Below are 26,947 nucleotides of genomic sequence, written 5' to 3'. Positions count from 1 at the left end.
ATTTTTTCTTCCAATCAACCCTAATAGTCTTAAGACAAGAAATACCATAGCCAGGGCTGGGGTTGTGGCTCAGTGGTAGAGCACTTGCCTAGCATGTGTGAGGCACTGGGTTCGATCCTCAGCACCAAATAAAAATAAATAAATAAAATAAAGGTATTGTATTCAACCACAACTAAAAAAGAAAGAAAGAAAGAATTACCACAACCAGTTGGTCCTCACATGTAAAATAAATACAAGATAATGTCCAGCCAGAGTTTACAAACTAGCTGGAGGAACAAGAGCATAAACAATCTAATGACATAGTCCATAAAATAAGGATAATAATAGTACCTACTTCATAAGATAATTGTAAAGTTTAAATGAGAAAAATAAATGCTAATAGCTTAGCACAGTGCTCAACACATAGAAAACAGACTTCAGTGGAAATTCTACTGAATAAATTTTACAAATTTATTTATATACTGCTTTGTTCCAAGAGAGTTCATGGTAACCAGTGTACTATTTTTCTCATTGCTTTTCAGATCCCAATATATAATACCTTTTCCTTCCCTGCCTCTGATATGTATGCTGCATTCCCCAGCCATATTGTAGGACATATTCAGGACCAGCTTGTTCACACCTCTTCAAAGGAACTTGATTTCTCTACTCCTGGGAAGTGAGTAAATGTCTTGATGGGAAGAAGTGGGGTCAAAGAGTGGAAGTATGTGAACTGCTTGTCATATCTCCTTCATTAGAGGAAGAAATTAGAGATAGGATAAAGCTTTGCTGAATTCACAATGCCCCTCACCCCTAACCCTAAGATCTGTGAAAATAAAATTTCATAAGATAGGAATTAGAAGTTTACTGTTACCAAAGTATTACTTTATTGCAGGAAACACTCTCATCCTCAGAGGCCTTTAACATTTTGGGAGAAATATATCATCTTTCCCCTCCCAAAAATATGCAAGCTATTTTGCAGAGAGCCATTGGCCCATCCTTTCACTATGCCAACCATCATCATATATTTGATATCAGGGCTAGAGCATGCTCCATCTGGTCAGGAGAGAGGCCCAACAGTAAGATTGCTTCTTTCCATTCCACTCCCTTCCAGACCCTAGTGGCTTCCACCAGAGAGTCTTTGCTGTGTCTTTCCTCCCACCACACCCACTCCAGAATAGCAGTTAGTGAGTTGACCCTTTATTCTAAAACACCCTCTCATACTGCTTACACACTCCAAGTCCTGTTCCTTTGGTAAGTAATTTTCTATTTGGTTACCATATGAAGAGATTCTCTTTTCTCTGAATAGAAAGAGCTATATGTCTGTCAAATCCTAGATCCAAGGTTTAGATAATTCTTTTGTTATCTGTAAGTATTGTTTGACCATAATCAGTCAGAGACACATGGGTGGGATGAGAGTGTCTCTAATGTTCATTGTTTAGTAATTTGAAAAGCAAAAAGTTTTAATGGTTTGCTTTTTTTTCACATAAAAATGTCCCTGTTACTTTTTTACAAAGACCATATCAAAATGTCACATTCTAATCCAGCCATTCATCCAGGGTAAACTGTAATTCCCTCTCTAACCACCTCACCTAACAGAAATCCAACTGTTTCTGACTCTTCCTTGTTCCAAGTCTTGATGGTGAAGTGTATTGGAGATCAGACAGATTTGGAGTTCTGTCCTGGCTTTTTCTCTCATTGGTTATATGTGATCTTAAGCTAATTACTTAAATTCTCTGAGCCTTAGCCTTAATTTTCTTATTTGTTAAATGAAAGTAATATATTACTCAAGGGTTGTCATGAATAGTAAATGAGAAAAGAAACAAATCATTTTTACATGCATGTAATAATACATATGACCCCAGCATAGTGGTGCATGCCTGTAATCCCAGTGGTTTAGGAGACTGAGGCAGGAGGATCACAAGACAACCTCAGCAAAAGCGAGTCATTAAGCAACTCAGTGAGACTCTGCCTCTAAATAAAATACCCAAAAGGGCTGGGGATGTGGCTTAGTGGTTGAGTGCCCCTGAGTTCAATCCCCAGAACCCCCCAAAATAATAATAATAATAATAATGTGAAACTCCTCGAGCAGCAGTTTCCAAGATTTTTATCTTTATACTTTATTTATTTATTTTTTATTTATTTTTTTTTATTGGTTGTTCACAACATTACAAAGCTCTTGACATATCATATTTCATACATTAGATTGAAGTGGGTTATGAACTCCCAATTTTACCCCAAATCCAGATTGCAGAATCACGTCGGTTACACATCCACAATTTTACATAATGCCCAATTAGTAATTGTCGTATTCTGCTACCTTTCCTATCCCCTACTATCCCCCTCCCCTCCCCTCCCATCTTCTCTCTCTACCCCATCTACTGTAATTCATTTCTCTCCTTGTTTATTTCCCATTCCCCTCACAACCTCTTATATGTAATTTTGTATAGCAATGAGGGTCTCCCTTCATTTCCATGCAATTTCCCTTTTCTCTCCCTTTCCCTCCCATCTCATGTCTCTGTTTAATGTTAATCTTTTCTTCCTGCTCTTCCTACCTGCTCTGTTCATAGTTGTTCTCATTATATCAAAGAAGACATTTGGTATTTGTTTTTTAGGGATTGACTAGCTTCACTAAGCATAATCTGCTCTAGTGCCATCCATTTCCCTGCAAATTCTATGATTTTGTCATTTTATAATAGCCAAAAACTCTAAACAACTCAGGTGTCCATCAATAGATGAACAGATAGCCAAATTGTGGTATATCCATATGATGGAATACTACTCAAAAATAAAAAGAAATGTAATATTGATAAACAACAAAATGAATCTCAAAATAATTATGCTGAGGAATAGAAGCTATAATAAAAGAATATATATAATTCCATTTATATAAAATTCTAGAAGATGCATACTAAAATATAGTAACAGAAAACAGGTAAGTGGTTGTCTAGGGACAAGGCAAAGTGAAGAGAGAGGGAAGGAGAAAGAAATTACAAAAGTCAAAAAGAAATTTGGAAATAATAGATATATTCATTATCTTGTGATAATAATTTCCTTAGATGTTTACATGTATTGGAACTCATCAAATTGTATGCTTTAAATATATAACATTTACTGTGTATTTTGGTTCTACCTTTGCGAAGCAGAGGTTCTCAAACATTTCCACTTCAGAACTCACTTTGCTCTTTAAAATTATTGATGACCCCAAAGAGATTAGTTTATTTGAGTTATATATATCAATTTTTACCATATTAGAATTGAGAAACTTTCAAAACTTACAAAATCAATTATATTTCTGTACACCAGCAATGAATCATCAAAAATGAAATTTTGAAAAGTTTTATTTACAATAACACCAAATGGAATAAAAAAATATAACAAAAGAAGTATTAAATGTATTCTGTAAAAACTGCCATGTTTTATTGGAAGAGATTAAAGAAGATCTACATAAATAGGAAAATATCCCATATGTTTACAGATTGGAAGACTTAGTATTATTAAGATGGTAGCAATCCCCAAATTGATCTATAGAGTCAACACAATTCATATCAAAAATGCTGTTAACTTCTTTCTGGAAATGGTCAAACTGATCCTAAAATTCATATGGATGGTTAAGAAACAGAAAAAGTAAAACAGCCTTAAAAAAGAACAAATTCCCAATTTCAGAGCTTACTAAAAAGCTACAGTAAGCAAGAAAATACACAAGAATAAAATGTAGATCAGTGGGATAGAAATGAAAATCCAAAAATAAATTCATAAATCTATGCTCAACTGATTTTCAACAAAAGTTCAAGATGGCTAAATGAGGAAAGAATAGTCTTTTCAACAAATGGTATTTGGAACATCTGAATATCCACATATGGAAGATTGAAGTTGAATTTTTTTTTTTTTTTTTTTTTGGTACCAGAGATCAAACTGAGGGGTGGCACTTAACCACTGAACCACATCCCCAGCCCTATTTTGTATTTTAGTTAAGTACATATATGGTCTCACTGAGTTGCTTAGCACTGTATTTTTCCTGAGGCTGGCTTTGAACTTGTGATCCTCCTGACTCAGCCTCCGGAGACGCTGGAATTATAGGCAAGAGCCTATGTACCTACCAAACTTCTTCTTTGTACCATACACAAAAATTAACTACAAATGGTCACATGTCTAAATGTAAAAGCTAAAACTGTAGAATTTTTCAAAGAAAACAGTGGTAAACCTTTGTAAGTTTGGATTATATGGTGATTCAGATATGACAACAAAAGAAAAATAACAGATAAATTCAGTTTATCAAACTAAAAAACTTTCATGCTGCACATGACATCACCAAGAAAATGAAGACACAGCCCATAGAATGGGAGAAAATATTTGCAAATCACAGATTTGACAAGGAATTTGTACCTAGATTATATAAAGAACTCTTAGAACTCAATAGTGAAAAACCAAATAATCTGGTAGGGGATGTGACTCAGTGGTAGAAGTGCTTGCCTAGCATTTGCAAGGCAAGTCACAATTTACAAGTCACAATTCAATCCTCAGCACTGCAAAAAAGAAAAAGAAAAGAAAAAAAAAAGCAACCAATTGTTTAAATAGACAAGGAATCTGAATAGACATTTCTCCGAAAACAATGTACAAATGGCCAATAAGCATGAGATAGAAAACAAAACCACAATAAGATTCCACTTTACATCCACTAAAGGTACTATAATCAAAAAGACAAATATTGCAAGTGTGAGGAAGAATGTGAAGAAATCAGAGCCCTCATACATTGCTTAGTGAGACTATAAAATGGTACAACTGCTTAGAAAAATAGTCTAGCAGTTCCTTAAAAATTTAAATGTATAGTAACCATTTAACCCAAAAATTATACTCCTAAAGAGATAGGTCTACACAAAAAGTTACATGTTTTCTTGTAGCAACATTACTCCTAATAACCAAAATGTAGAAACAAGCCATATGTCCAACAAATAACAAGTAAATAAACAAAATGTGGTATATTTATACGATGAAATATTATTCGGCTATTAAAAGAAATGAAGTACTAATGCATATGATATGGAGGAGGCACGAAAACATGCCAAACGGAATGAAAGTCACACAACAACAACAAAAAAAACATGTTATATGATCCCATTTCTTTGAACTATCCAAAATAGATAAATTATAGAGACAGAAGATAAATCAGTAGTTACCTAAGGCTGAGATGTTTGGGGTAGAAATGGGAATGATTGCAGTGGCTATGGTTTTTTTTTTTTAAATATTTCTAGTTATAGACAGACACAATACCTTTATTTTATTTCTTAGTTTTATGTGGTGCTGAGGATAGAACCCAGTGCTTCACATGTGCTAGGCAAATGCTGTACCACTGAGCCTACAGTCCCAGCCCTGGGGTTATTTTGAAGGTGAAGAAATGTTCTAACATTGATTGTGGTAATGCTTATACAACTTTGTGAATATACTAAAAATCATTGAATTGTATGCTTTAAATGGGTTGAGCATGTGGTATGTGAATTATATCTCAATAAAGCTGTTATTTAAAAAAGAAAAAAATTATTACTGGAGTCACATTTTTAATATCATGCTCAGAAATTGGAGATTTACATTGTAGATTTTAAAAAAGAACTTTAGAAAGGAATGATGGTGATGAAATAGATTAATCACTCATTGAACGCTTATAGCAAGGCTTGGTATTAAAATAAGGGCTCCATATGATATTATTATTATCGATATTATCAGATCTGTTTTAGAGAAATCACTTTAGCTATAATTGTGGAGAATGGAAGAAGGTGGAGTGGGTAAGACTGAAGGCAGGACTATTTGGAAGACTTTTGTAAACCAAGCAAGAGTTGATGTAACCAAAAATATAGTATTAGGGATAGGTTTGCAGTGCCATTTCAAGAGAGTGATTTTTTTTTTGTCACACTAGGAGTTTTCTCATGGGCTTAGAATTTATTTTGCTCCCATTTTCTCTGGACAGAAGTGGTACCGGTGATACCACAAGAAGCCTGGCAACACGCCATGAAGAGCATGTGCAGAACATCCGCCGATTTCACGAATCCCTACAGCAAGGAGAAGCAATCTTGACAAGTGATGACAAACTGACCGCGTCGCCTTTGTCCTCCCACACCTCCATTCTGACTTCTCTCAGGTGAGGCACTCTGCTAAGACAAGACACAAGAAAGCATTGTGATGCACAAAGTGAATGTCAGTGGCACCAGGCAATACCACCATTAGTTACCCCTGAGCTGGGAGATTTAGTAGAGGGCTCTTGTGCATGAACCTTTGGAGCCTCATAGGTATTCCTCATGGATGAATCTCAGTTTAGAGCCTCCCGCTCCTTTAGAAAAGTAAATGATCCGCATATAAATATAGGAACTTTAGCTTGTTCACCAAAACTTAATAATAACCAGTCTCACATCTGCACAGCCTCACATCCTTTTTAAAGTTTATAAAGCCTCATCCTGCCCACTGTCCTTTTTTTTAATATTTATTTTTTAGTTGTAGTTGGGCACAATATCTTTATTTTATTTATTTATTTATTTTTATGTGTGCTGAGGATCGAACCCAGGGCCTCACACGTGCTAAGCGAGCGCTCTACCACTGAGCCACAACCCCAGCCCCCCCTTTTTTTTTTTAGTTGTAGTTGGACACAGTGCCTTTATTTTATTTATTGTTATGTTGTGCTGAGAATGGAACCCAGCGCCTCTGCTAGGGGAATACTCTACTGCAGAGCCACAACCCTAGCCCCCTGCCTACTGTCTTTATCTTCACAATCACTGGTTTCTTCCAGACCAGCTTCTGTTCTGGTAACACTTTCCTATCCCTTTCTTAGTTTAATTAGCATCTGAACCAGAGAATCACTGTGAGAACTGAAAAGGCCATCATAGATCAGCAAGATTGGCCTCAAGGTTATCTAGAGAGAAATGTTAGTAAAGTGGAGCAATTTGGTTTCAGAATTCAATAGACTTGACCTCCAATGCTGGCTCTTTGTTTCCTGGTGGAAGAGTTGAACATTATTGCCTGATAATTTTAATGTGGGGTGATAAGAACTGTAGGTTTCCTGGCCAAGTAGACAGAGGAAGAGCAACATTCTGAGATGGAAAAAATTAAAAATTAAAGTCACATTTGAACTGATCTTTGAAGGAAAGAATATTATTATCAAGGCCAGATGCATGAAACAACAACAAGTCAGGTTTGGGAAGATACCAGCAATGCAATTAGTAAAGTGTAAGGAGTAGGGCATGTCAGATCATGAAGGGCCTTGAATATTAACCTAAGTGTTTGACTTTTAGAATAGTTATTCTCAATGGAAAGTGCTAGGAAGGGAAAGAGGAGAGTATAAAATTTGAGGGGAAAAAATATTTAAAGTATTTTATATTTGGAAAAACTAACTTTTCCTTTAGTTGCACAGTGCAAATTCAGAAAAGAAACATCGGCAACTTCTTTTTTGCTTAATGAGATATGTTTAAAAATATGGAGAATTTGGGCTATAGACTATGGGAAACTGCCTGAACTCATATTACAAAGAAGTAATGTGTTCAGATTCTCATCTCAGATTAGCAAGATGCTGGTGATCAAGGCTATTTAAGTTTAACTATTAATGGTTTGGTTGTACTTTATTGGGTTATTATCCTATTTGGAACCCACTGAAAAAAGAAACTAATTCACCCTAGTGCATTTTCTCTCAACCTCAACACTGTTGATGATTGGGCCAGATGTGTTGTTGTGGCAGCCAGTACTGTACATTGTAAGATGTTAAGCATTCTTGGCCTATGTCTACTACATACCAGTGGTACCCCTCCCTCAGTTGTGACAACCAAAAATATCTCCAGATGTTGCCAAATGTCCCATGGGGGTCAAAATCACCAGGTTAAAACCCATTGCCCTATATAGTGTTTCCCCAAAATCATTGTATCAGACTCACTTGAAGGCTTATTAAAATAACAAGTGATACAGTTTAAGAGTATGTAGCCCTCCAAATTGTCCTGAACCCATTTAGAAAGTCAAGCAAAGCTGGTTAGAAAAGGGCACTTGTTTAAAGGATCAGGAATAGTTATATGAGGTAGCAAAGAACATTGTTGGCCTGAAGTAGGGCTTTTATTCTGTCTGTCTAGCGGAAGTGAGTACTGGCATGATGGTTAAGAGTAGTTCTTTTTAAAAGGTTGCATTTTGGGGCCTGGGGTTATAGCTCAACTTGCTTCGCACTTGTGAGGTACTGGGTTTGATCCTCTGCACCACATAAAATAAATAAATAAATAAAAGATATTATGTCCATCTTTTAAAAATATATATCTTTAAAAAAAAAAGGTTGCATTTTTCCAGATATCAAAAAACCATATTAACCAGATAGAAAGGGGCAGATTTGTACTTGGCAGCAGAATCATAGTCAGAGAAGTAAAGGATGAATGGTGAGTTAGAGAAGGGAGAGGGATCTATATATTAATGGACCAAGTGGGAAGTATTAAGGTCCTACATCAGTGGTACATAAAAGAATCTCATAATCTCCAAGAGTGACCCTTTGTCATCTTTTCCTTTTTTTTTTTTTTTCTCCCTTCCAGGAAGAATCTGAGTGAGCTAGATCAGATCCAGAAGTACTTCAGCCAGAAACTCACCAAACCTTTTCTGCCTCTGAGCCCTCACACTCATACTGCCATCTTGCAGAGCCAGGAGAACCATGGGGACCATATTGGGCCAGAAGCTAGCACCCTAGACCCTGAGAGCCAGTGTATCCTGGAAAAATCTAACAACCTGGTGGTGCAAGTCAGCTCCTTAATCTCAGGTATGGCTCAGAGCCTTTCTTATTGAGTTACGGTCACTAGATGCCAATTCAAAAAGCATCTCAGTGTCTGCACCCTAACAAGTCCCTATGACAAAAGGTTTTATAACTTTTTCTTTTTTTAACCATCGTCCTTTTAAAAGAAGGGACATTGTAGTGTAGTATAATATGGCACAGGAACATGGAGCAATGGAAAGAGCATTGGACTGAGAGGCAGGAGACCCAGATCCTTGCGGATTTCTGGAATATACTTGGCTATTTGACCCTGAGCTTATCCTTTCCTTTTCCCTTCCTTCCCCCCACCCCAGGGGTGCTTTATGCTGAGCTACATCACCAGCCCTTTTTTTTTTTTTTTTTTGAGAAAGAGTCTCACTATGTTACTTACTAAATTGCTAAGTTTGGCCTCAAACTTGCTATACTCCTGCTTTAGCCTCCTGTATCACTGAGATTATAGGTGTGCATCACCATACCCAGTTCCTTTTCCTTCTTGCTTCAATTTCCTCAAGGAAAAAAAAAGAGAGTTCTTAAATTTGTGCCACTCTCTTTTTCAGAAAAGATCAACTACAAGTATGTTTAAAATTCTAATTCTCAGAAGTCTGCATTTTTAACAAGGCAAAGTAATTCTAGATTTTGGGAATCTATATTCCATCCTTTAAAAAGCCCCTTAGAGCTCTGTTCTCACATTGGCTGCATATTGGAACTACTGAGTGGGTTTTTAAAAATCCTCCTGTGTACCATCAGACAAGAGTCTCTTAAGGGTGGAAACCAGGCATTAGCATTGTTTATAACTCCCTAGGTAATTCTAGTGTGCATTGAAGAATGAGACTGCCCTAAAACAAGAATTTTCCAAACTTGCCTGAGCATAAGAATTAACTGGAGCTGGCCATTATGGCACACACCTATAATCCCAGTGAGTAGGGAGATTGAGGCAGGAGGATTACAAATTTAAGGTCAGCCTCAGCAATTTAGTGAGACCTTCAGTAATTTTGCCAGATACTGTCTTCAAAATAAAAAATAAAAATGACTGGGTGGGTAGTTCAGTAGTAGATAGTCCCTAGGTTTAATCCCTGGCACCTCCCCCCAAAATATCATCTGGAGCACTTATTTTAAAATACAAATTTCTGGGTCCCAATCCGTTCTACTAAATCAGGATCCAAGGTTAAGACCTAGAAATCTTGCCAGGTGCAGTGCTGCACACCTGAAATTATAGCAACTCAGGAGACTGAGACAGGACGATTGAAAGTTTAAGACCAGCCTCAGCAACTTACAAAACTCTGTCTCAAAATAAAAAATAAAAAGGGTTGGATATCTCAGTGGTAAAGCATCCCTGGGTTAAATCCTTAGTACCTGCCCTCACCTCCCTTTAAAAAAAAAAAAAAAAAACTGGAAATCTTTATCAGGCAAACTTTGGGGAACATTGAGAGATCTTCTAGGTCAGCATCTTTAGCCCTCATTTGGTGTCATTTTTCTCAAGTAAAATATGTAGATTCCAGGCTGGGGAGGTAGCTCAATGGTAAAGCACTTGCCTAGCATGCGTGAAGCCATGGGTTCAATCCCCAACACTACATGCAAACACATACACAAACACATACACACACAGAGACACATACAGTGCAAATTCCACACAGAGATGAATAAATTCAGTTTTCTAAAGGTAGTAAGGGTAAGCATATACCATGATTGATATCAGGTACAAACTTTCTTCCTCTCTGCTTCTCCCAAGATGCCTAATATCACTAATCAAGACCCAGGTATATGCTCCATGCTTGACTTCCACTTGCTTGGATATATTCACTCAACTCCTTATTGATCATCAACTACTCCAGATTCAATTCTATAACTAGTTTAAGTGGGATATGATGGTAGACAAGACAGTTATTATCTCTGCCTTCATCAAGCTCACATTCTGTAGTCAGCCAGAGAAATTTCCCCCCAAGAAAGAAAGCAGAAGAGCAAAAAGGAAGGCTTGTTTGGGATAGAGAATGGAAGCAATTAGAAGAAAGGGTATGTTAAAAAAGGAGATACAAGAATTGTAGGATTGAAACTAGAGGATCTTGAAGGTAAACTAACTCTCTCTCTCTCTCTCTCTCTCTCTCTCTCTCTCTCTCTCTCTCTCTCTCTCCCTCTCTCTCCCCCCCCTCCCTCCCTCCCTCCCTCTCTCTCTTTCTCTCTCTCTCTCTCTCTCTCTCTCTCTCTCTCTCTCTCTCTCCAGGGGATTGAATCCCAGGGCCACCTTGTATATTTTTTACTGTAATGTGTGAAATGGGTGGTGTTAATCACCATTTAAGATAAATAGCTTCAGAGAGGACAATTTACTCATGATTGCAAAGTTAACAAGGGACAGTAAATATTTGAAACCAAGACTGACCAGCTCCAAAGCCTGTTCTCTTTCCAATACCCTGCCGCCTTGGTTTTCTTTTATCTTGTGGTTGGTATATATATTCTTAACTTTATTTTCCACATGAAATAGATAGTTTTAGTAACTGTTGTCAAATAGGTAAATAAGTAGATTCTCATTTTGATTTTTAATATAGGTAATTACTGAAGTAAATGGAAGCATGAACATGCCTGCCAGGACTCCCAGTTCCTGAAAATTCCTGAGCATGAGCAGATAGTCCTGAAAACGTTTCCACAGATGTATCCACAACTATAAATAGATTAGATTTTGGTCCTCTGATGTTAGAATAAAGTACTAGAAATTGTACTGCCTTGAATATAGTTTTACTGACTCTTGGGTGGTTTAACTACTTTAAGGTTTGTTCAAATTTGATTGAAAGGCTACCTCTGAAGCTAAAGGCCAATGTGAGAACCTTGAATTGTCTGTGGCCCTGCCTTGTAATAAGAGTGATATCTGTTGCTGTTCAGATCTGCAGACTATCACCAGGAATTCTCAAGCAGCTTTGACTTCTCACCGAGCCAGGAGTAGAAGCAGAGAGGTCACCACAGTCCCAGATGCTCAAGACATAGAAGCCACACAAGAACAAAGCACAACTCCAAACAAGACATTGGCAAGAGCTGCGGCTAAAGGCACAAATTCCCCATCTCCTCCTGCTCTTGAAGAGACCTCAAATGGAGGAGGAATGTTCCATGAGTCCCTGGGAAATATGGTACCCATTACAAGTGAGGATACTGAGGTGGGCCCACTCTACAGTGATGAGGACTACGAAGAAGACATTATTGAGCCCAGGACCCTAAATGAGATAACCACTGTGACAGACAAAACTAGCCCTTGGTCCAGTTTTATGTCAGACACAAGTGAGGTCATCAGCCCTCAGCCTCATGAGGTACAGAAGGAAGGCCCCTCCTCTCCTTCTCCAGAACCTTCCCCTAGAGCAGAGGAGATTAAGGTCAGAAGTAGCTTTCTGTCTAGCCCAGAAAAAGCTATCAACTCTCTGCCTAGGCAGGGTTCTTCTACTCAAAGTGTTGCTTATGAAGATAGGGACTCTAAGACAGGGGTTGAACAGTCTAACTTAACCAGCCCTCACGTATTCCCACATCTGAAGTGCTCAGGAATCCAACAGAGCAATACTTTTGTTGGATGGAGCTCATCACAGGCAAATCAGGACAAGGAGCCTGAGCCAGAGGCCCAGGCTGAGGATGGAGCTGTCTCCAGTGAGCTCAGTGACTCTACTGATAGCTTTGAGAAGTTGTCTGTACACATAGCCTCCCAGAGCAAAAGGGAAGATAAGGAGCCACGCATTCACTGTGCTGACATCAGGCAGAAGCAGGTGACAACTGGATCAGAGGTGTCCACAAAGAAGAGCCTTCTGTATCCTTTGGCATTTCCCACAAGTGGCCCCTTAAGCCATCTCCTAGCATTTTGGATGCTAGCATTAGGCTAGCCAAGAGTGAGTATGAGCAATGGCCTCTCGTGGGATGCACTGGAGGTGCATGGGAAGACCCTTCAGAAGACTGGGATGACAGGTGCTACAAATCAACCATGACACCAGCCCTCCGAAGCATAATTCTTTGAACTGAGTTTAGGTGTTGGTAGCAGCCATAAGCCTGCCTACCTTATTTATCTAATTCATATGTTGGGTATTTTGCCACTCAAAGGCAATGCTCAGGATCTTATTTGAAACAGAACTAGAGGGAGGGACTGTGGGTATAGATAAGGATATAGCATTTGCCTAGCATTCATGAGGCCCTGGCTTCAATCCCCAGTACAGGGGGAAGGAAAATACAGAAGTAGAAGACGTAGAAAAAAAAAAAGGGAAAGAGAGAGAGACGTAGAAAAAAAAAAAGGGAAAGAGAGCCTACCATTGTTTGTTTGAGCATATACTATGTGCCAGGCACTTTATAGACATTTCAGGCCTCACAGTTCTTTTGGGTAGGTGTCATCTGTCTTACGTGTAAGGAAGCATGTTCAGAGTTCTAGTGACTTTCCTAAGAGGTAATTTTTAAAAAAAAAAAAAAAAGCAAATGATAGAGCTAAAGTGAAGTGGTCACCATTGAGTTCGACTTGTGTAAGCCCCCAGAATAGATAGCACCTTTGATGGGAACACCTGACATTCCCCCTCTCTCCTTTTGAAACAGACCAGCAGGATATAGGGAAAGGAAACTCACTCAGCACCATCTGCAGCCTTTACATCTACACCTAACCAGCTGTTCAGATCAGGTCACCTTTGTGTCCTGACAACAAATAAGGGATATCACAGGCTAGTTAGATGAAGCAGGACACTTCATTGAATAACGTCTTTGCTAGAAGTCAAGAGGACTGATTTAGTCCTCCTAAACCCAGCATTTTATTACCTGTGTGACTTCAGGTCTAACCTTTCTGAGCCTATTTCTTCTCATGTAAGAGGGAGGTAGTAATCTGTTACCCACCAAACTTTGAGCTCCCCAAATCAGTGACTTTTTCTTTTTCTCTGTTCTCATTACCTTGCATTGCACAGGGGAGGAGAATCAGTAAATACTAATTAAACTGTACTAACATAGTTTCACAAGATTATTGAGGAAATCAAATGGGTAGAGATAATTCGTACATATCACACAGATGTAACTTAATACAGTTAGAGAAAAATCTAAGGGTGGGAGAGTAGTCTCAAAGATTTAACATGGGAGGTGGTTGGGACCCGAGGACTCAGGGCAGACTACTTCCTGCTAAGTTTTTTCCCAGCCTCACTCATCCTGGCTTCTGATACTTCTACCCTCACAGTTTAGTTGTGCTCCTGATATGGTTATTGGAGGAGTTGCTATGTTTGTCCAGGTCCTCAGGCTGCTTGAATTCAGGCCTTCCTAACCATACACTCTCTTTTGCTCTGTTTATTTTTTTCCCAGCACTGGGGTACTATATCACTGAGCCACATCCCAAGTCCTTTTTTTGTTATTGTATTTGTTTTTTTTTTTTATTTTGTTTTGGTTTGGTTTGGTTTGAGACAAGGTCTTGCTAAGCTGTCCAGACTGACCTTGAACTTTTGATCCTTCTGCCTCAGCCTCCTGAGTCACTGAGATATTAAGGTGTGTTTCGCAATACCTGACTCCATTCACTCTTTAGCAAAATAAGTATTGCCAGGCCTGGTGCTAGGTAGTGAGGACAGATTTGAATAAGACCTTACCTCAAGTTCCCATTATCTAGTAGGAGTCAGTCAGGTAAACAGAGTTTATTTATCCAAGTGTTATAGTGAGATGTGGATGTAAGAAGAGGGAACTGCCACAACTCTGCTTGGAGGTATCCTAGTAGAAGAGACATGAGAGCTGGTTAGTAAAGATGAATAGGCATTATTAGGCAGAGCCAAGGGAACGTTCAAGCCAGGGCATTTTGTGTGTGCAGAGGCCTAGCCTGGTGAAAGCCTGACCAGTGGCACAGTTTACTGTGTCTGAAACCCAGAGGTAAGTGAGAGGTGAGGCAGAGCCTGGATCTTAGACCAGGCTGAGGTGCTTGAACTCTATCCTGGAAGCAAAAAAACACCAATTTCCTCATCTGTAAAATGGAGACAAATAATAGTACTTACAGGGTTTTGCAAAAATTAATTTGCCTGGTACATAGTGTCTGGTAAATGTTAATTGTTAAGCAAGAGACTGATATGGTCAGATTTATATATTGGAAAAGTCACTCAATGCCTTATAGATCAGGGAGAACAGCCAGGAAATCTGGGATAACAAGACATGGAAAGAATCTGACCTAAAGCATAGAGTGCTGTATGAAGAAGAGAAAGGGGATAGATTTAAGAGGACCAGAGAGAGGTCAGGGAATGAGGAGGAAAACATGAAGTATGACTCAGAGATTTCTGCCATAAGAAGCAAGGTTTATGTTGTCATTTACTGGATAGAGAACACCACATAAAGAGACCTACTTAGAGGAAGACATGGATTTCCATTTTGGACATGTGCATGTGAGATATTCAGGAAGAGATGCAGCCCTGGAGTTCAGGGCCTTTCCAGAAACTGATGAGGGTAACAGCATGAAAAAGGAGGGCCATGCACAGAGACAGAGTCCCCATGGGTCACCAGTATATAAAGACAAAGGTACAGCCAAACAGGAGCTGAGCAGAGCTGGGAGCCAGGGCAGGTAAGGTAAAAGTTTCAGGTTGCAACCCTCACTCTGAAGAGGGGCCTGGTACACATTCACTGGCTTGAGCAAGGGGACCTTGCAGTGGTGGAAATAGACCAGGCTTCCGTGAGTAAGGGAACTAGTGGGGAAGACAGGCAGAACAGGCATCTTTTCCCCATAAGCTGGGGAGATGAGAATGTTGAGTCCTTGCTGTATCAAGCACCACTCTAAGCACTTGACCTGTGTAAACTCACTTAATCCTCCACAGACTGTGGGCACTATTGTCATATCTATCTTTAAAATGAAGAAATTGAGGCACAAAAAGTGAACTCACCTGAAGTTGTCCACCGTAAGTGACAAAGCTGAGTAGTAACTAGAAGGGAACCTGAGATTGGGGGCAAGAGGGCAGGGTTGGTTCCTAAGTGGAAAACTTGCATATTTTTATAAACTGAGGAGAAAGAACTTAAAAGTTGGAGGATTTACCTGTTAGTGCAGGACCCTAAGCAGGCAATGGGTAATAGGATAAGGAGTGCTTCTGTGTTCAGACCCAGCCCTGACCCTCCCACAACACTGCTCCTTCCTCACTGCGTGGGCTATCTAGCTACTGGAGCCCTTGCAGTCAGCAGCAACGAATAGGCTCTGCCTCATCTGCGCTTCCAGAGAAGTCTTGAGTCAAAAAGTGTTCTTTCCCTTCAGGACCTCCAGTCCACCCCACCTCTCTACAGAAAAATCGAGAACTTGAACCAAAGCTGGACTTGGATACATTTCATTCATTCAGCTAGGCACTGCACTATATGACAGGAATATGGCTATGAAAAAGATAGATCCATCTCTGCCCTCTTGGATTTCAGAGTCTAACATGGAAGATCAACAATAAAATAGAAAGTCTGATAAATAAATTGGAATCAGAACCATACTTAGCTTATTAGACAAACAAGAAATTGGAACATCACCATCTCCTCAACCATCCTATAAGTTGAACCAAACTGAATCAGGGCTTTGATTCAGAGGATATTTGAAGAACAAATATTTGTGTCTCAACACAGCACCTTAAGAGGGTACAGACAGAAGTATAGGCTATGGAACCTTCCTAGTAGGGTTCACTTCCAAATTGGATGGACCATTGTGGACAGCCTCTTATGTGGATAACCTTGTTTCTGAATGTGAATAGAGAACATCGAGGCAGATAGGCCCTCTTTCAACACCAAGTACCTCCAAGTCCATAGTCCTGGAACCACCTTCCACCCCTTCCCCTATCCAACAGGTCAGCTTTCTTTTTTCCCATATTTTTTTATGGCGAAATTTGTTTTTACATATTTGTGCATGCACATAACTAACTTGGCCACTATCATTCCCCAATATTTCCTCTTTCCCTCCCCTGGCCCCTTTCCTCTACTGAGCTCCCTTCATGAGATTGTACCCCACACACATACACACACATACTTCTTTTCCTTTTTCCTCTCTAGTTACCACATATGAGAGAAAACTGGTAAAAGGTCAACTTTAAACCAGTGGGCCAGCAGCAATTGTCATTCTTCAGTTGCCACGTACCAGCTTCATGTGGCACTAAGAAGATACTAAGGTTCCTAAAGGAAATAACTCGCTCCTTGAGAAACATGAGGAATAGTGAGGGAAACAAATTGAGAGTTATCTCATGTGTAAGTAATTGAGCATTCTTATGTTGCTAACTGTGTTTTGGCTGTTGCGAAGGGCTAAGATTAAGAGAGGGCTTCTTAGAGGAGGCTGCATTTGAACTGATCCATAAAGAAATGTAGACCATGATTTGTTAGGAGTGGGTAGAGTCTTCCGTGAGGGGGAACAACTTGAGCCAAGGATTCAGAGCAGGAGTAAGTTGGGGAATTGGTATGGTTGAGATCAGTGGAGATGCTGGTGTGGTAAGGTTTATTTTTGTTCCTTAACTACTATTACAGCCCAGAGCCTATTGTGGTGCCCAACTTCTTTTTGCCTCCCCAGCAGTTGGAGGCCTCCCTGCGGTTGCTCTCACACTCTGCAGCTTTGCCACCACCAGTCACAACAAATGAGGTAAGAGAACAGCCACGTATCTCCCTCTCTGGTAGAGTTATCCTCTCTTCCCTAAAAATGTGCACAGTGTGTGGAGCTGCCTAGAGTCATCTTCCTGGAAAGGCTGCAATATGGTCACTCCTCATGCTTGCATTGAGCCTGTTCTGAGGGCCCAGTAGTGGGCTAGGAACTCATGAGGAAGAGCAGATGTATAAGAGCAGGGCATTGTCAGGAAGAGAAAAAATCAGCACAGAAGCATAAAAGTAAGAGTCAGCTAAGATCATACATACTGATTTCTATGGGAGCTTCAGCTAAGAAAAGGTAGATAGTAGGAGGACACAGTAAACAAAAGATGCATCCTCAGGGGACCAGAGTGAGGTCCCCTGAGGAAAGGAGAAAAGTAATATCAATGATATTTGCTGTTTGCAAAACACCCCAAAAACTATCATCATGTAACTGAGGTAGGTGATTAGAACTCTAATACAAATCCCAGCTCTCTGCTTTTCTGCCTGGGCAAAGCACCTGACTTTTGTGGCAAAAAAATAATAATAACTTCTTTATTGAGTACCCTCTGGCATTATCCTAGGTGGTGAGTTTATAACAGTAAATATATGATAGACAAACTCTCTGTCTTCATGGAGTACACATCATAAAAATAAAATATTTATAGAATGTTATGCATACTAGATGCCACTTTAAGAATAGGATCTATCTAAGGAGGCTCTGGGTAAGGTGAAGAATGACCATCACGGTGGTGCACTCACTCCATGTACCAAGCACTGTTCCAAGCACCTCATATTTTTTTAATTCAGCAGCCTGATAAGAAGCATACTGTTATTGACCCTATAACTAAAGCAAAGGGAGGTTAAGTAACTTTTCTGGTCACCCAGATAGTAAGTAGTGGAGCCAAAATTGAAACACAAGCAATCTACTTTCATAATCTGTGTTCCTGACTACTACACAGAACTTGGAGAAGACATTCCAGGCAGAGAAAACAGTAAATGCAAAAGCCCTGGGGCTGAAAAGAGCTTGACATGATCAAAGCTAGTGACATTGAAATAATGACATCAAAGGTACCAGATGTGTAAGCCCAGGAAAGGAGTTGAGGCCTTATTCTAAACACAGAGTGTTAAGTACAGGAGAATATCTGACTTAAACTGAATGAAGAATCCATTTTCTTTCCCATCTGATTGCATCCTACTTTCAAAGTAGGATGGTAGTGACAGTAGAAAAAGGAGCCATGAAGTAGTATTGTGTGTGTGTGTGTACATGTAAAATTTCAGAGATTAATGCAAGCTAGTATTAAAAATGAATTAGCTTGGTGGGCTGGGGTTGTGGCTCAGTGGTAGAGTGCTTGCCTAACATGTGTGGGGCACTGGGTTTGAGTCTCAACACCACATATAAATAAATAAAGGTCCATCAATAACTAATTTTAAAAAAAGAAATCCTGATTAAAAAATAATAAAAATAAATAAATAAATTAGCTTGGGGCTGGGGTTGTGGCTCAGTAGCAGAGTACTCGCCTAGCACATGTGAAGCGATGGGTTGGATCCTCAGCACCACATAAAAATAAATAAATAAAGGTATTGTGTCCAACTACAATTAAAAAAATATTTTTTAAAAAAATCTCATTTAAAAATAAATAAATAAATAGCAAAAGCTTGGCCAGGCGCAGTGGTGCATGCCTGAAATCCCAGCAGCACAGAAGGCTGAGGCAGGAGGATCACGAGGCCCTAAGCAACTCAATGAGACCCTGTCTCTAAATAAAAATTTGTTTTAAAAGGCTGTGGATGTGGCTGAGTGGTTAAGTGTCCCTAGGTTCAATCCCTGGTCCCAAATACATACATACATACATACATACATATATACATACATACATAAGCAGGCTTATTCATTGTGATAGTGACCTCTAGTTTACAGATTTTGTAGAAGTGGGCATTATTCTAAGCACTCTGCATGTTCAAATTCATTTAAGTCTCATAACAACCCAATGAGATAAGACTATTCCTTATTTAGAAGATGAGGAAATTGAGACTCAGAGCTTCCTATAACCTGCCAGGCATTATTATTTCTACTTTATGTTTTATAAAGAAGCTAAGATGAACAGTCGCTAAGTCACTTGCCCGGGTCACCTTGGGGACCTCAATTTTTCACTCCAGACTCTGCTCTTTTACACCACTTGAAAATCATGACACTTGATGTATTTTTTTTTAGCCAAAAATTCCTTCTTTTAAATAAATCTCAAAATAAATAGTTAACATTCAGATATGTTATATGTTTTCCCAGAAGCCACAACAGATAAAAGATGGGATCAGTTCAGAAGTGTCCTGAGCCATTATGATTCAGAAGAGAAGCCATTTACAATATGATACTTTTACTAGTTTCCTTCCCCCTCTGTCCTCCAACATTCCCAACACCATTGTTTTTTTGGCACATAGATCACTCTAGTTCCCACTTACATTTCAGTTTTTGTCAATATTGTAAATCCTTTCCTAGGGGAATAGAGATGCCAGTCCCTGCCCAGGAAGCTCTGTACTTTTGTGGTCTTTATTCCTACCTTGGTTTATGGTCACCAGCTCATCTTCTTCCTGTCTAAGTCTCTAAAACAACATCAAAGTAATCATGAGTAGCTAATAGGATGATGACAGGAATTAAGTAGACACATTTAATTCCCTGTCTGTCTTACCCTTCTAGCCAAGTGGGTGAAGTGGCAATAAGGCATGTGCCACAGGAATGGAGATCTGTGTTCCAGTAGAGCAATCATCTCTCACCTGCCAAGCAGAACTGCTATACCTGCCTTTGTGTTTTTGTCTTTATGATGTGCCTACTCCCAGGGGACGTAGGATCTTAGTCTTTGGGGAAGGGGTTAACTGGGGATTGAACCCAAGGGCACTCTACCACCAAGCTACATCCCCAGCACTTTATTTTTTTTTTAATTTTGAGACAAGGTCTCACAGCCTCCACAGTCATTGGGATTACAGACATGTGCCACCACACCTGTGATAGTCTTTTAAACATAAGACATAAGGTCTGAGAGAAAGAGATGAAATGTTTCCCTTCAAATAAATGGCAAGTCAAGTTTTGAGAAGATAAGCCTCATGTACTATGAACTCCTTTTTTTTTTTCCCCCTGTGGTGCTGGGGATTGAACCCAGGGCCATGCACTTCTTAATCCATTTTTTTTTTCCTTGCCCAGAGTAAAACTCCACTGCTTGCTGCTCTCAGAGCCACTTCTCTCCCTGAGACCTTATTCTAGGTCCTGGTTAGGATAACCAGTATCACCACAGTTTTCCCAGAACTGTCCCAATTTCAAACTGAAAGACCCTCCACCCAGGAAATCCCAGGAGGCTGATCATGCTTGCTGGTGATGGGTCTCTCTCACTACATGCATTTGTTACAACAGATTTTCTGAAAATCATATGCTCTTAGCTGGCTGACAGGTGTTGCCAGATAATCTAGGAGTCAAACTGAGTGTATGCTGAAGACACTAGTTTGAAAGTTGTCAGAATCGAAATGGGAATTTCTGGGTCAAACCCTAATAATAGTAACAATAGTAGAGCTAGAAGGTGTAAAGGAGGGGATCTTTTATAAGCACTGTCATAAAAGATTATATTGGAACCACTACCTTGCATAAAGCCTCTGCAAGGACATCTGTCCAACAACTGTTTATTCAACTATGGTGCCAGTCACCCTTGTTATTGATCCTTGAACACCCTTGGTATTAATCCTTGTGGCCAAGGATTGTTTTTTCAAAATAACATATGTCGTCCTCATCTTGCCTTTTAGTTTCCCTCTCCCTCATCCCCTGGGTTCTGTGGCACACCTGCTCTACACTGCAGTGCTCTTGCATATTCCCAGATAAATATCATAGTTCTTTGGTGCTCTCTCTGTTGTTTAATTTGATACTAGCAAGTAGAGACCAGAAAGTAAGAGAAAATATTTTTGTAAGAGAGAGAGAGAGAGAATTTTTTTTAATATTTATTTTTCAGTTTTCGGTGGACACAACATCTTTATTTATTTTTATGTGGTGCTGAGGATCAAACCCAGAGCCCCGTGCATGCTAGGCGAGCTCGTTACCGCTTAAGCCACATCCACAGCCCAAGAGAAAATATTTTTAAGAACTAAATTTTTTAAGTATCAAAAATAGTGACCATGGGATAAGTCAGAACTTGGATCGACTTCCTTATCCTTATGATTTATTTTAGATTTAATTCCGAATTATTATATTTGTTCAGGGACACTGTAATCTTCTGAGTTTGGAGTCTCTGAAAGTCTTAAAAATGGCCTTTCTTGGAAGAATTTAAGACAAAAAATAGTCTTTTATATTTACCCACATATTTGCTATTTCTAGTATTCTTCATTCAATCTTTGCATCCTGATTTATATCTGGGACCCTTTCCCTTTAGCCTGAAAAGCTTTTGTTGGAATTTCACATGGTTACCTACTGGTAATTGATTCTCTCCGCTTCCATTGTCTGGACTATCTTTATTTGCCTTCATTTTTTAGAGATATTTTCCCCCATTGAATATAGATTTTAATTTGGATTCTGTTATATCTTTTAACATTTTAGAACTGTCATTCATTCCACTTCTGTCGTTTATTATCAATTGCTCTGGTTTTTCCCCAAAAGATCTAGGGAAGCCCTAATCCTACACTCCACCTTCAAATGATGCACCTTAGCCCAGGAACCTCCCAGACAGTCTCCACTGCAAGAATTTGTGAAACAGTTTTCTCCCTTGTCTTTCCCACCACAGTGTAGGGATCTGTGTGACATCAGCCAGGTTTTCCTACATTTCTGAGTCTGCTGCTTCATCTGTCAGTTGGGGGGATCATGCCTCGCCAGGTGGTGCTGTAGAATAGCAAGTGGTGCACAGGTAGGGTACTGAGGCCAGCCTTAACCCTCCCATCTCCTCACTGCCTCATCCCCCTGCTCTCTCCTCTTCAGGAAGAAAAGGGAGAGATGGATGGCTGGTTAGACCTGCTGCACAGCCCTCCAGCTGCCTAGGCTCACTCTCATTAGTCACTTGATTTTGCTGCTTTTACTTTCTTATCCCTTTTGCAGTGAAGTGATTCTTTACCAAGACACTTCTTGGTTTTATTTAAAGTTATTTCTGATTCTGTTGGCTTAGCTGCTAACTAGTCTTATCAGCTCACTAAAGGGAAAGAGCAAGGAGAAGACGAGAGCAGTGCTAATATACTTTACATGTTGTGTTCCTCAGACTATGTCTTCTGCTCTTACAGATTTTCTTCTCTTTTGGGATCATCTCAGCTACTCTGATTGCTTCAGTTATTATTTAAAGTTCAAATTCTTATCTTTGGTCTGAGCTTCTTTCCCATGCTGCAGACACAAATAGATCCAACTGCATCCTAAATGTCTTGTGTCTGTTGTTATTGTTGTTGTTGTTGTTGTTGTTTGGGGTTTTTTTTTTATATTTATTTAGTTTTTAGGTGGACACAGTATCTTTATTTCACATTTATGTGGTGCTGAGAATTGAACCCAGTGCCTCACGCATGCTAGGCAAGTGTGCTACCACTTGAGCTACATCCCCAGCCCCTGTTTTGGGTTTTCTTTGGCACTAGGGATTGAACCCTGGAGCATGCTTAACCGCATAGTTACCTACTGGTAAGTGATTCTCACATCCACAGCACCCCCCATTTTTTAAAAATATTTTATTTAGAGACAGGATCTTGCTGAGTTGCTTGGGGCCTCCCTAAGTTGCTAAGGCTGGCTTTGAACTCACAATCCTCCTGGCTCAGCCTTCCAAGCCTTCCAAGGGATTACAGGCATACACTACCACACCTGGCATGTCCTGTCTCTGATGTGGTACAAACAGTTCATCAAGTCCAAAACTTAAATTTCATATCTTCCTTTGTATACTCCATTACCACCGGCTTCCTCATCACAGAAAATTCAGCCATAATCCATGCAGTTACTCCTCAGGAAGCATAGTTATCATCTTTCATTCCTCCTTTATATCTCATGACCCTCAGCCAGTTCATTACCAAGGCCTGTTAATTTTGTCCCTAAGAATTAATCCACTCGCTTCTCAGCATTCCCCACCCAGCCCCAACTATCTCCTCTGTGACTATTTCTAACTAGACCTACACTTTTCTATCACTAGCCAAGTGAATTCCCACTCTTCACATATTTTACCACTGGGAAAGAAAGGAGGGTGACACTTGTTAAGATTGTTAAAAAAAAAAAAAAAATTAAACTCCATATTTCTAACCCAATTACCAAATCTCATACCTAATTTTTTTTTACTTCTTAGAAGCGCATGGAGACTGTCTCCACTGTATTCTCTTTCTTTACTTATTTTTGAGGCATCATTCCTTGGTTCTCCTTCTCCCCAGCTGGCTGCTCCTGCTCAGCCTCCTTGATGGGCCCCCCATTTCCTCTATTTCTTAATATAGGGGTATCCATGATGTTGGGTTTTAACTTAGTTTTTTTTATTTATTATTCTTTTTAGTTATATGTAACAGTAGAATGTATTTTAACTTATTATACATACATGAAATATAACTTCCCATTTTTGTGGCTGTGCATGATGTGGAGTTGGAGTTACTGGTTGTATATTCATATATGAACATAGAAAAGTTATGTCAGCTCATTTCACTGTCTTTCCTATTCCCATCCCTCTCCCTTCCCTTCATTCCCCTTTGTCTAATCCAAAGTACTTCTATTCTCCTGCTCTCATCCCAGCCCCTTGTCCCCTTAGTATGTGTCTGCAACTCAGAGAGAACATTCAGCCTTTGGTTTTGGGGGGATTTGCTTATTTCATTTCACATGGCAGTCTCCAGTCCATCCATTTACTGACAAATGCCATAATTTCATTTTTCTTTATGGCTGAGTAATATTCCATTGTATATATATATAGCACATTTTCTTTATCCATTCATCTGTTGAAGGGCACCTAGATTGGTTCCATAGCTTAGCTATTGTGAATTGAGCTGCTATAAACATTGATATAGCCCAGTATGTCATCTTCAGACTTAATTATTTACTGGATAGGTAACCCATCCAGTCTGAAGGCTCTCATTCCCCTCTGTTTTGCTGAAGACTCCCAATGCCAGAATGCCAGACTCTAGGTTTATATGCCCATCTGCCTACTCATCATCTCCTCTTGGGGATGTCGTTATTGTTTGGATCTGGACTATCCTTCAGTAATTCATGTTAAAGGCTTGATCGCCAACCTGTGGCACTGTTGGAAGGTGGTGGAATCTTTAGAAAGTGGGTCTAGTGGAAAGTTATTGGGGCATGTCCTTGAAGGGGTCATAGGGACCCCTGCCCCTTAGTCTTTGTCTTACTTCCTGGCTGCCATGATATGAGTAGCTTGGTTCCACCATTATGCTGTTCCACCATAATGTACTACCTCACCACAGGCCCAAAAGCAAAGGACCAAGTGACCATGGACCAAAAACTCTGCAACCATGATCGGAAATGAATTTTTTTTCCATTTAAGCTGTTTATCTCAGATATTTTGCCACAGCAATAGAAAGCTGACTAACGTATCTAATAAATGTCTTAAGTTCAACATGTCTAAAGTTGAACTTCAGATTTTATGTCCAAGTCTCTTCCTACCTCAGTTTTACCTTTCTCAGTTAATGGGCATTCTATCCTTCAGGTTTAGTTATTAAGATCAAAACTCTTGAAATCCTTCCTTTTAGCTCTGTTTTCAAATAACCAGGAAATTCTGGCAGCTTTGCCTTTATAAGATATATCCAAACCTAACCATTTCTCACCATTACCAGCATTACCACCGTAGTCCAAACCATCATCATTATAATCTCTTGCTTGTGCTTCTGCCCTGCCCCAGGCAACCTATCCCCATTCATCATCTTGTGAGCTTTTTAAGAGATTGAATAAATCATGTGACTTCTCTACACTCCAATAACTTCCCCTCAGTGAAGCCCAGAACTAAGCTTGAGGTCAGGCAGGTCAGAGAGTAGGAAGCTAGTTTAGACTTTCAACTTGGACCATACCATACCTTACTCCTAGCTAAGTATGAGTGAAAACAGAAGAGAACTATGGCTCCTCCTCTCAGGAGCCCACAGTTCCCCAGGGAAGCCAGCTTTCTAAGCACCATCAACTCCTACCAAATCCTGGCATGTTAAAGAGCTAGAGCAGCTGGGTGCAGTGGTACACACGTCCATAATCCCAGCTACTCAGGAGGCTAAGGCAGGAGGATTGAGAGTTCAGAGCCAGCCTCAGCAAAAATGAGGTGCTAAGCAACTCAGTGAGACCCTGTATCTAAATACAAAATAGGGCTGGGGAGGTGGCTCAGTGGTCGAGTACCCCGAGTTCAATTCCCACCATCCTCATCCAAAAAAAGAGCTAGAGCAGGTGCTATGAACTCTGCCTTCAATGAGCTCCAAGTTCTTTGAGAGGGACTGATCCCCAAGCTATTTGAACTTTCTCAAATAGCATTTGCCCATATTAGCACTTTAACAATGCAAAGGGGAATTAGTTTAGGGAAAGGAAAACGAAGCTAGATGGGGTGGCATGGACAGAATTCAGCAAAGATGAAGAAAAGGCTTTACAGGCTGTGGACTGGAGAGAAGAAACCTTAGATACTCAACAGAATTTTGGAGCTGAGAGGTACTAACAACATGTGCTGGAGGAGGTGGGGACAGAGGGCCCTGCAATGAAACTGGCAGGATAGGGTAGGAATCAGAAGCAACCTGTCATGTGAGCCTTGGCCTCCCGCCCTGTCTGCATGATGATTCCTTCCCACGAGACGAGCCCTGGCTTGTTCTGTACCTTGCTGTGTTGACCCCTGGCTCTGCCCCGGTTTCACCAGGCACAAGGGCCAAACGCCGTCATTCATGAGGAGTGAGTATAGGAGGCAGGAGATAAGGCTAGGCCTGAGTGTACCCTGAAGGCCTTGAGTTACCCACCCCCTCCCACTCTGGCATTGTCACCTCCACTCAGCTAGACCACAATGTTCAGACAACTCCAGGTGCTCTAGCCAGTGGGTGAGCTGAGAGTCAGTAAATGGGTTTCTGCCCTAGTTCTGCTGCTGGCTGTCTGAGGTCTTGGGCAATGAGCCTGTCTGGTCTGGGGGGAGGGGTGGACATCAAAGAGTTGATTTGAGGGCTGGGGTTGTGGCTCAGCTGTAGAGCAGTTGCCTGGCAAGTGTGAGGCACTGGGTTTGATTCTCGGCACCACATATAAATAAATAAAATAAAGGCCTATCAACAACTAAAACAATATTAAAAAAAAAAAAGAAGTTGATTTGAGGCCCTCTTTCCTACTAGGTGGTCTCATATAATGGTTAGGAGTGCCCAAGTTTAAAACCTAGCCTTGCCACTTATGAGCCACAAACCTGGGGAGGTTACCTAACTTCTGTACTTCTTTTTCTGAAAAGTATGCATAATAGAACCTGCCTTCTAGGATTGGCTAGGGATTAACTAAGAAAAGTAATGTACTTAGAAACTTCTTGGCACGTAACACAGTAAGTACCATCTGAGTGTTAGGCTCTTATTTTTATTAACATTATTATCCAGACATCTTCCCTGTTCTTCTGTTACATTCTGGTGTGTTTGGAGGGGGAGGTGAGTAATGGTAGGAGAGAAGTAATAAGAAATAGGGACATGATCCAAAGCTCAGAGGCAGAGGTGGGTTCTGGGAATGGGAGACCCTACAAGTCAGCCCCAAAAGTATGGAGAGCAGTTTCTTGGTCTATAGCACTTAAC

At 40.0% G+C, this 26,947-nt stretch overlaps 1 protein-coding gene across 7 annotated transcripts in view; it reads left to right on the top strand.

The window, feature by feature from the left end:
• Positions 1 to 26,947, top strand: part of C2cd3 (C2 domain containing 3 centriole elongation regulator) — a 143,547-nt gene that overhangs the window by 110,264 nt on the left and 6,336 nt on the right. For 4 of the 7 annotated variants that reach the window (XM_021725087.3, XM_078046662.1, XM_013357718.4 and 1 more), the window contains 5 exons: positions 522 to 655; positions 5,939 to 6,109; positions 8,520 to 8,740; positions 11,603 to 12,506; positions 17,162 to 17,273. In XM_021725087.3, the coding sequence (XP_021580762.2) occupies positions 522 to 655; positions 5,939 to 6,109; positions 8,520 to 8,740; positions 11,603 to 12,506; positions 17,162 to 17,273 (1,542 nt within the window). Of the gene's footprint in view, positions 1 to 521; positions 656 to 5,938; positions 6,110 to 8,519; positions 8,741 to 11,271; positions 11,375 to 11,602; positions 12,507 to 17,161; positions 17,274 to 26,947 lie in introns of those variants that run through there. The other 3 variants (XR_013437797.1, XM_078046664.1, XM_078046665.1) reach the window with 3 other exon arrangements.

This window comes from Ictidomys tridecemlineatus, chromosome 4 (genome assembly GCF_052094955.1).
Source record: "Ictidomys tridecemlineatus isolate mIctTri1 chromosome 4, mIctTri1.hap1, whole genome shotgun sequence".
Classification (NCBI taxonomy): domain Eukaryota; kingdom Metazoa; phylum Chordata; class Mammalia; order Rodentia; family Sciuridae; genus Ictidomys; species Ictidomys tridecemlineatus.
This window is presented reverse-complemented; position numbering and strand designations above follow the sequence as displayed.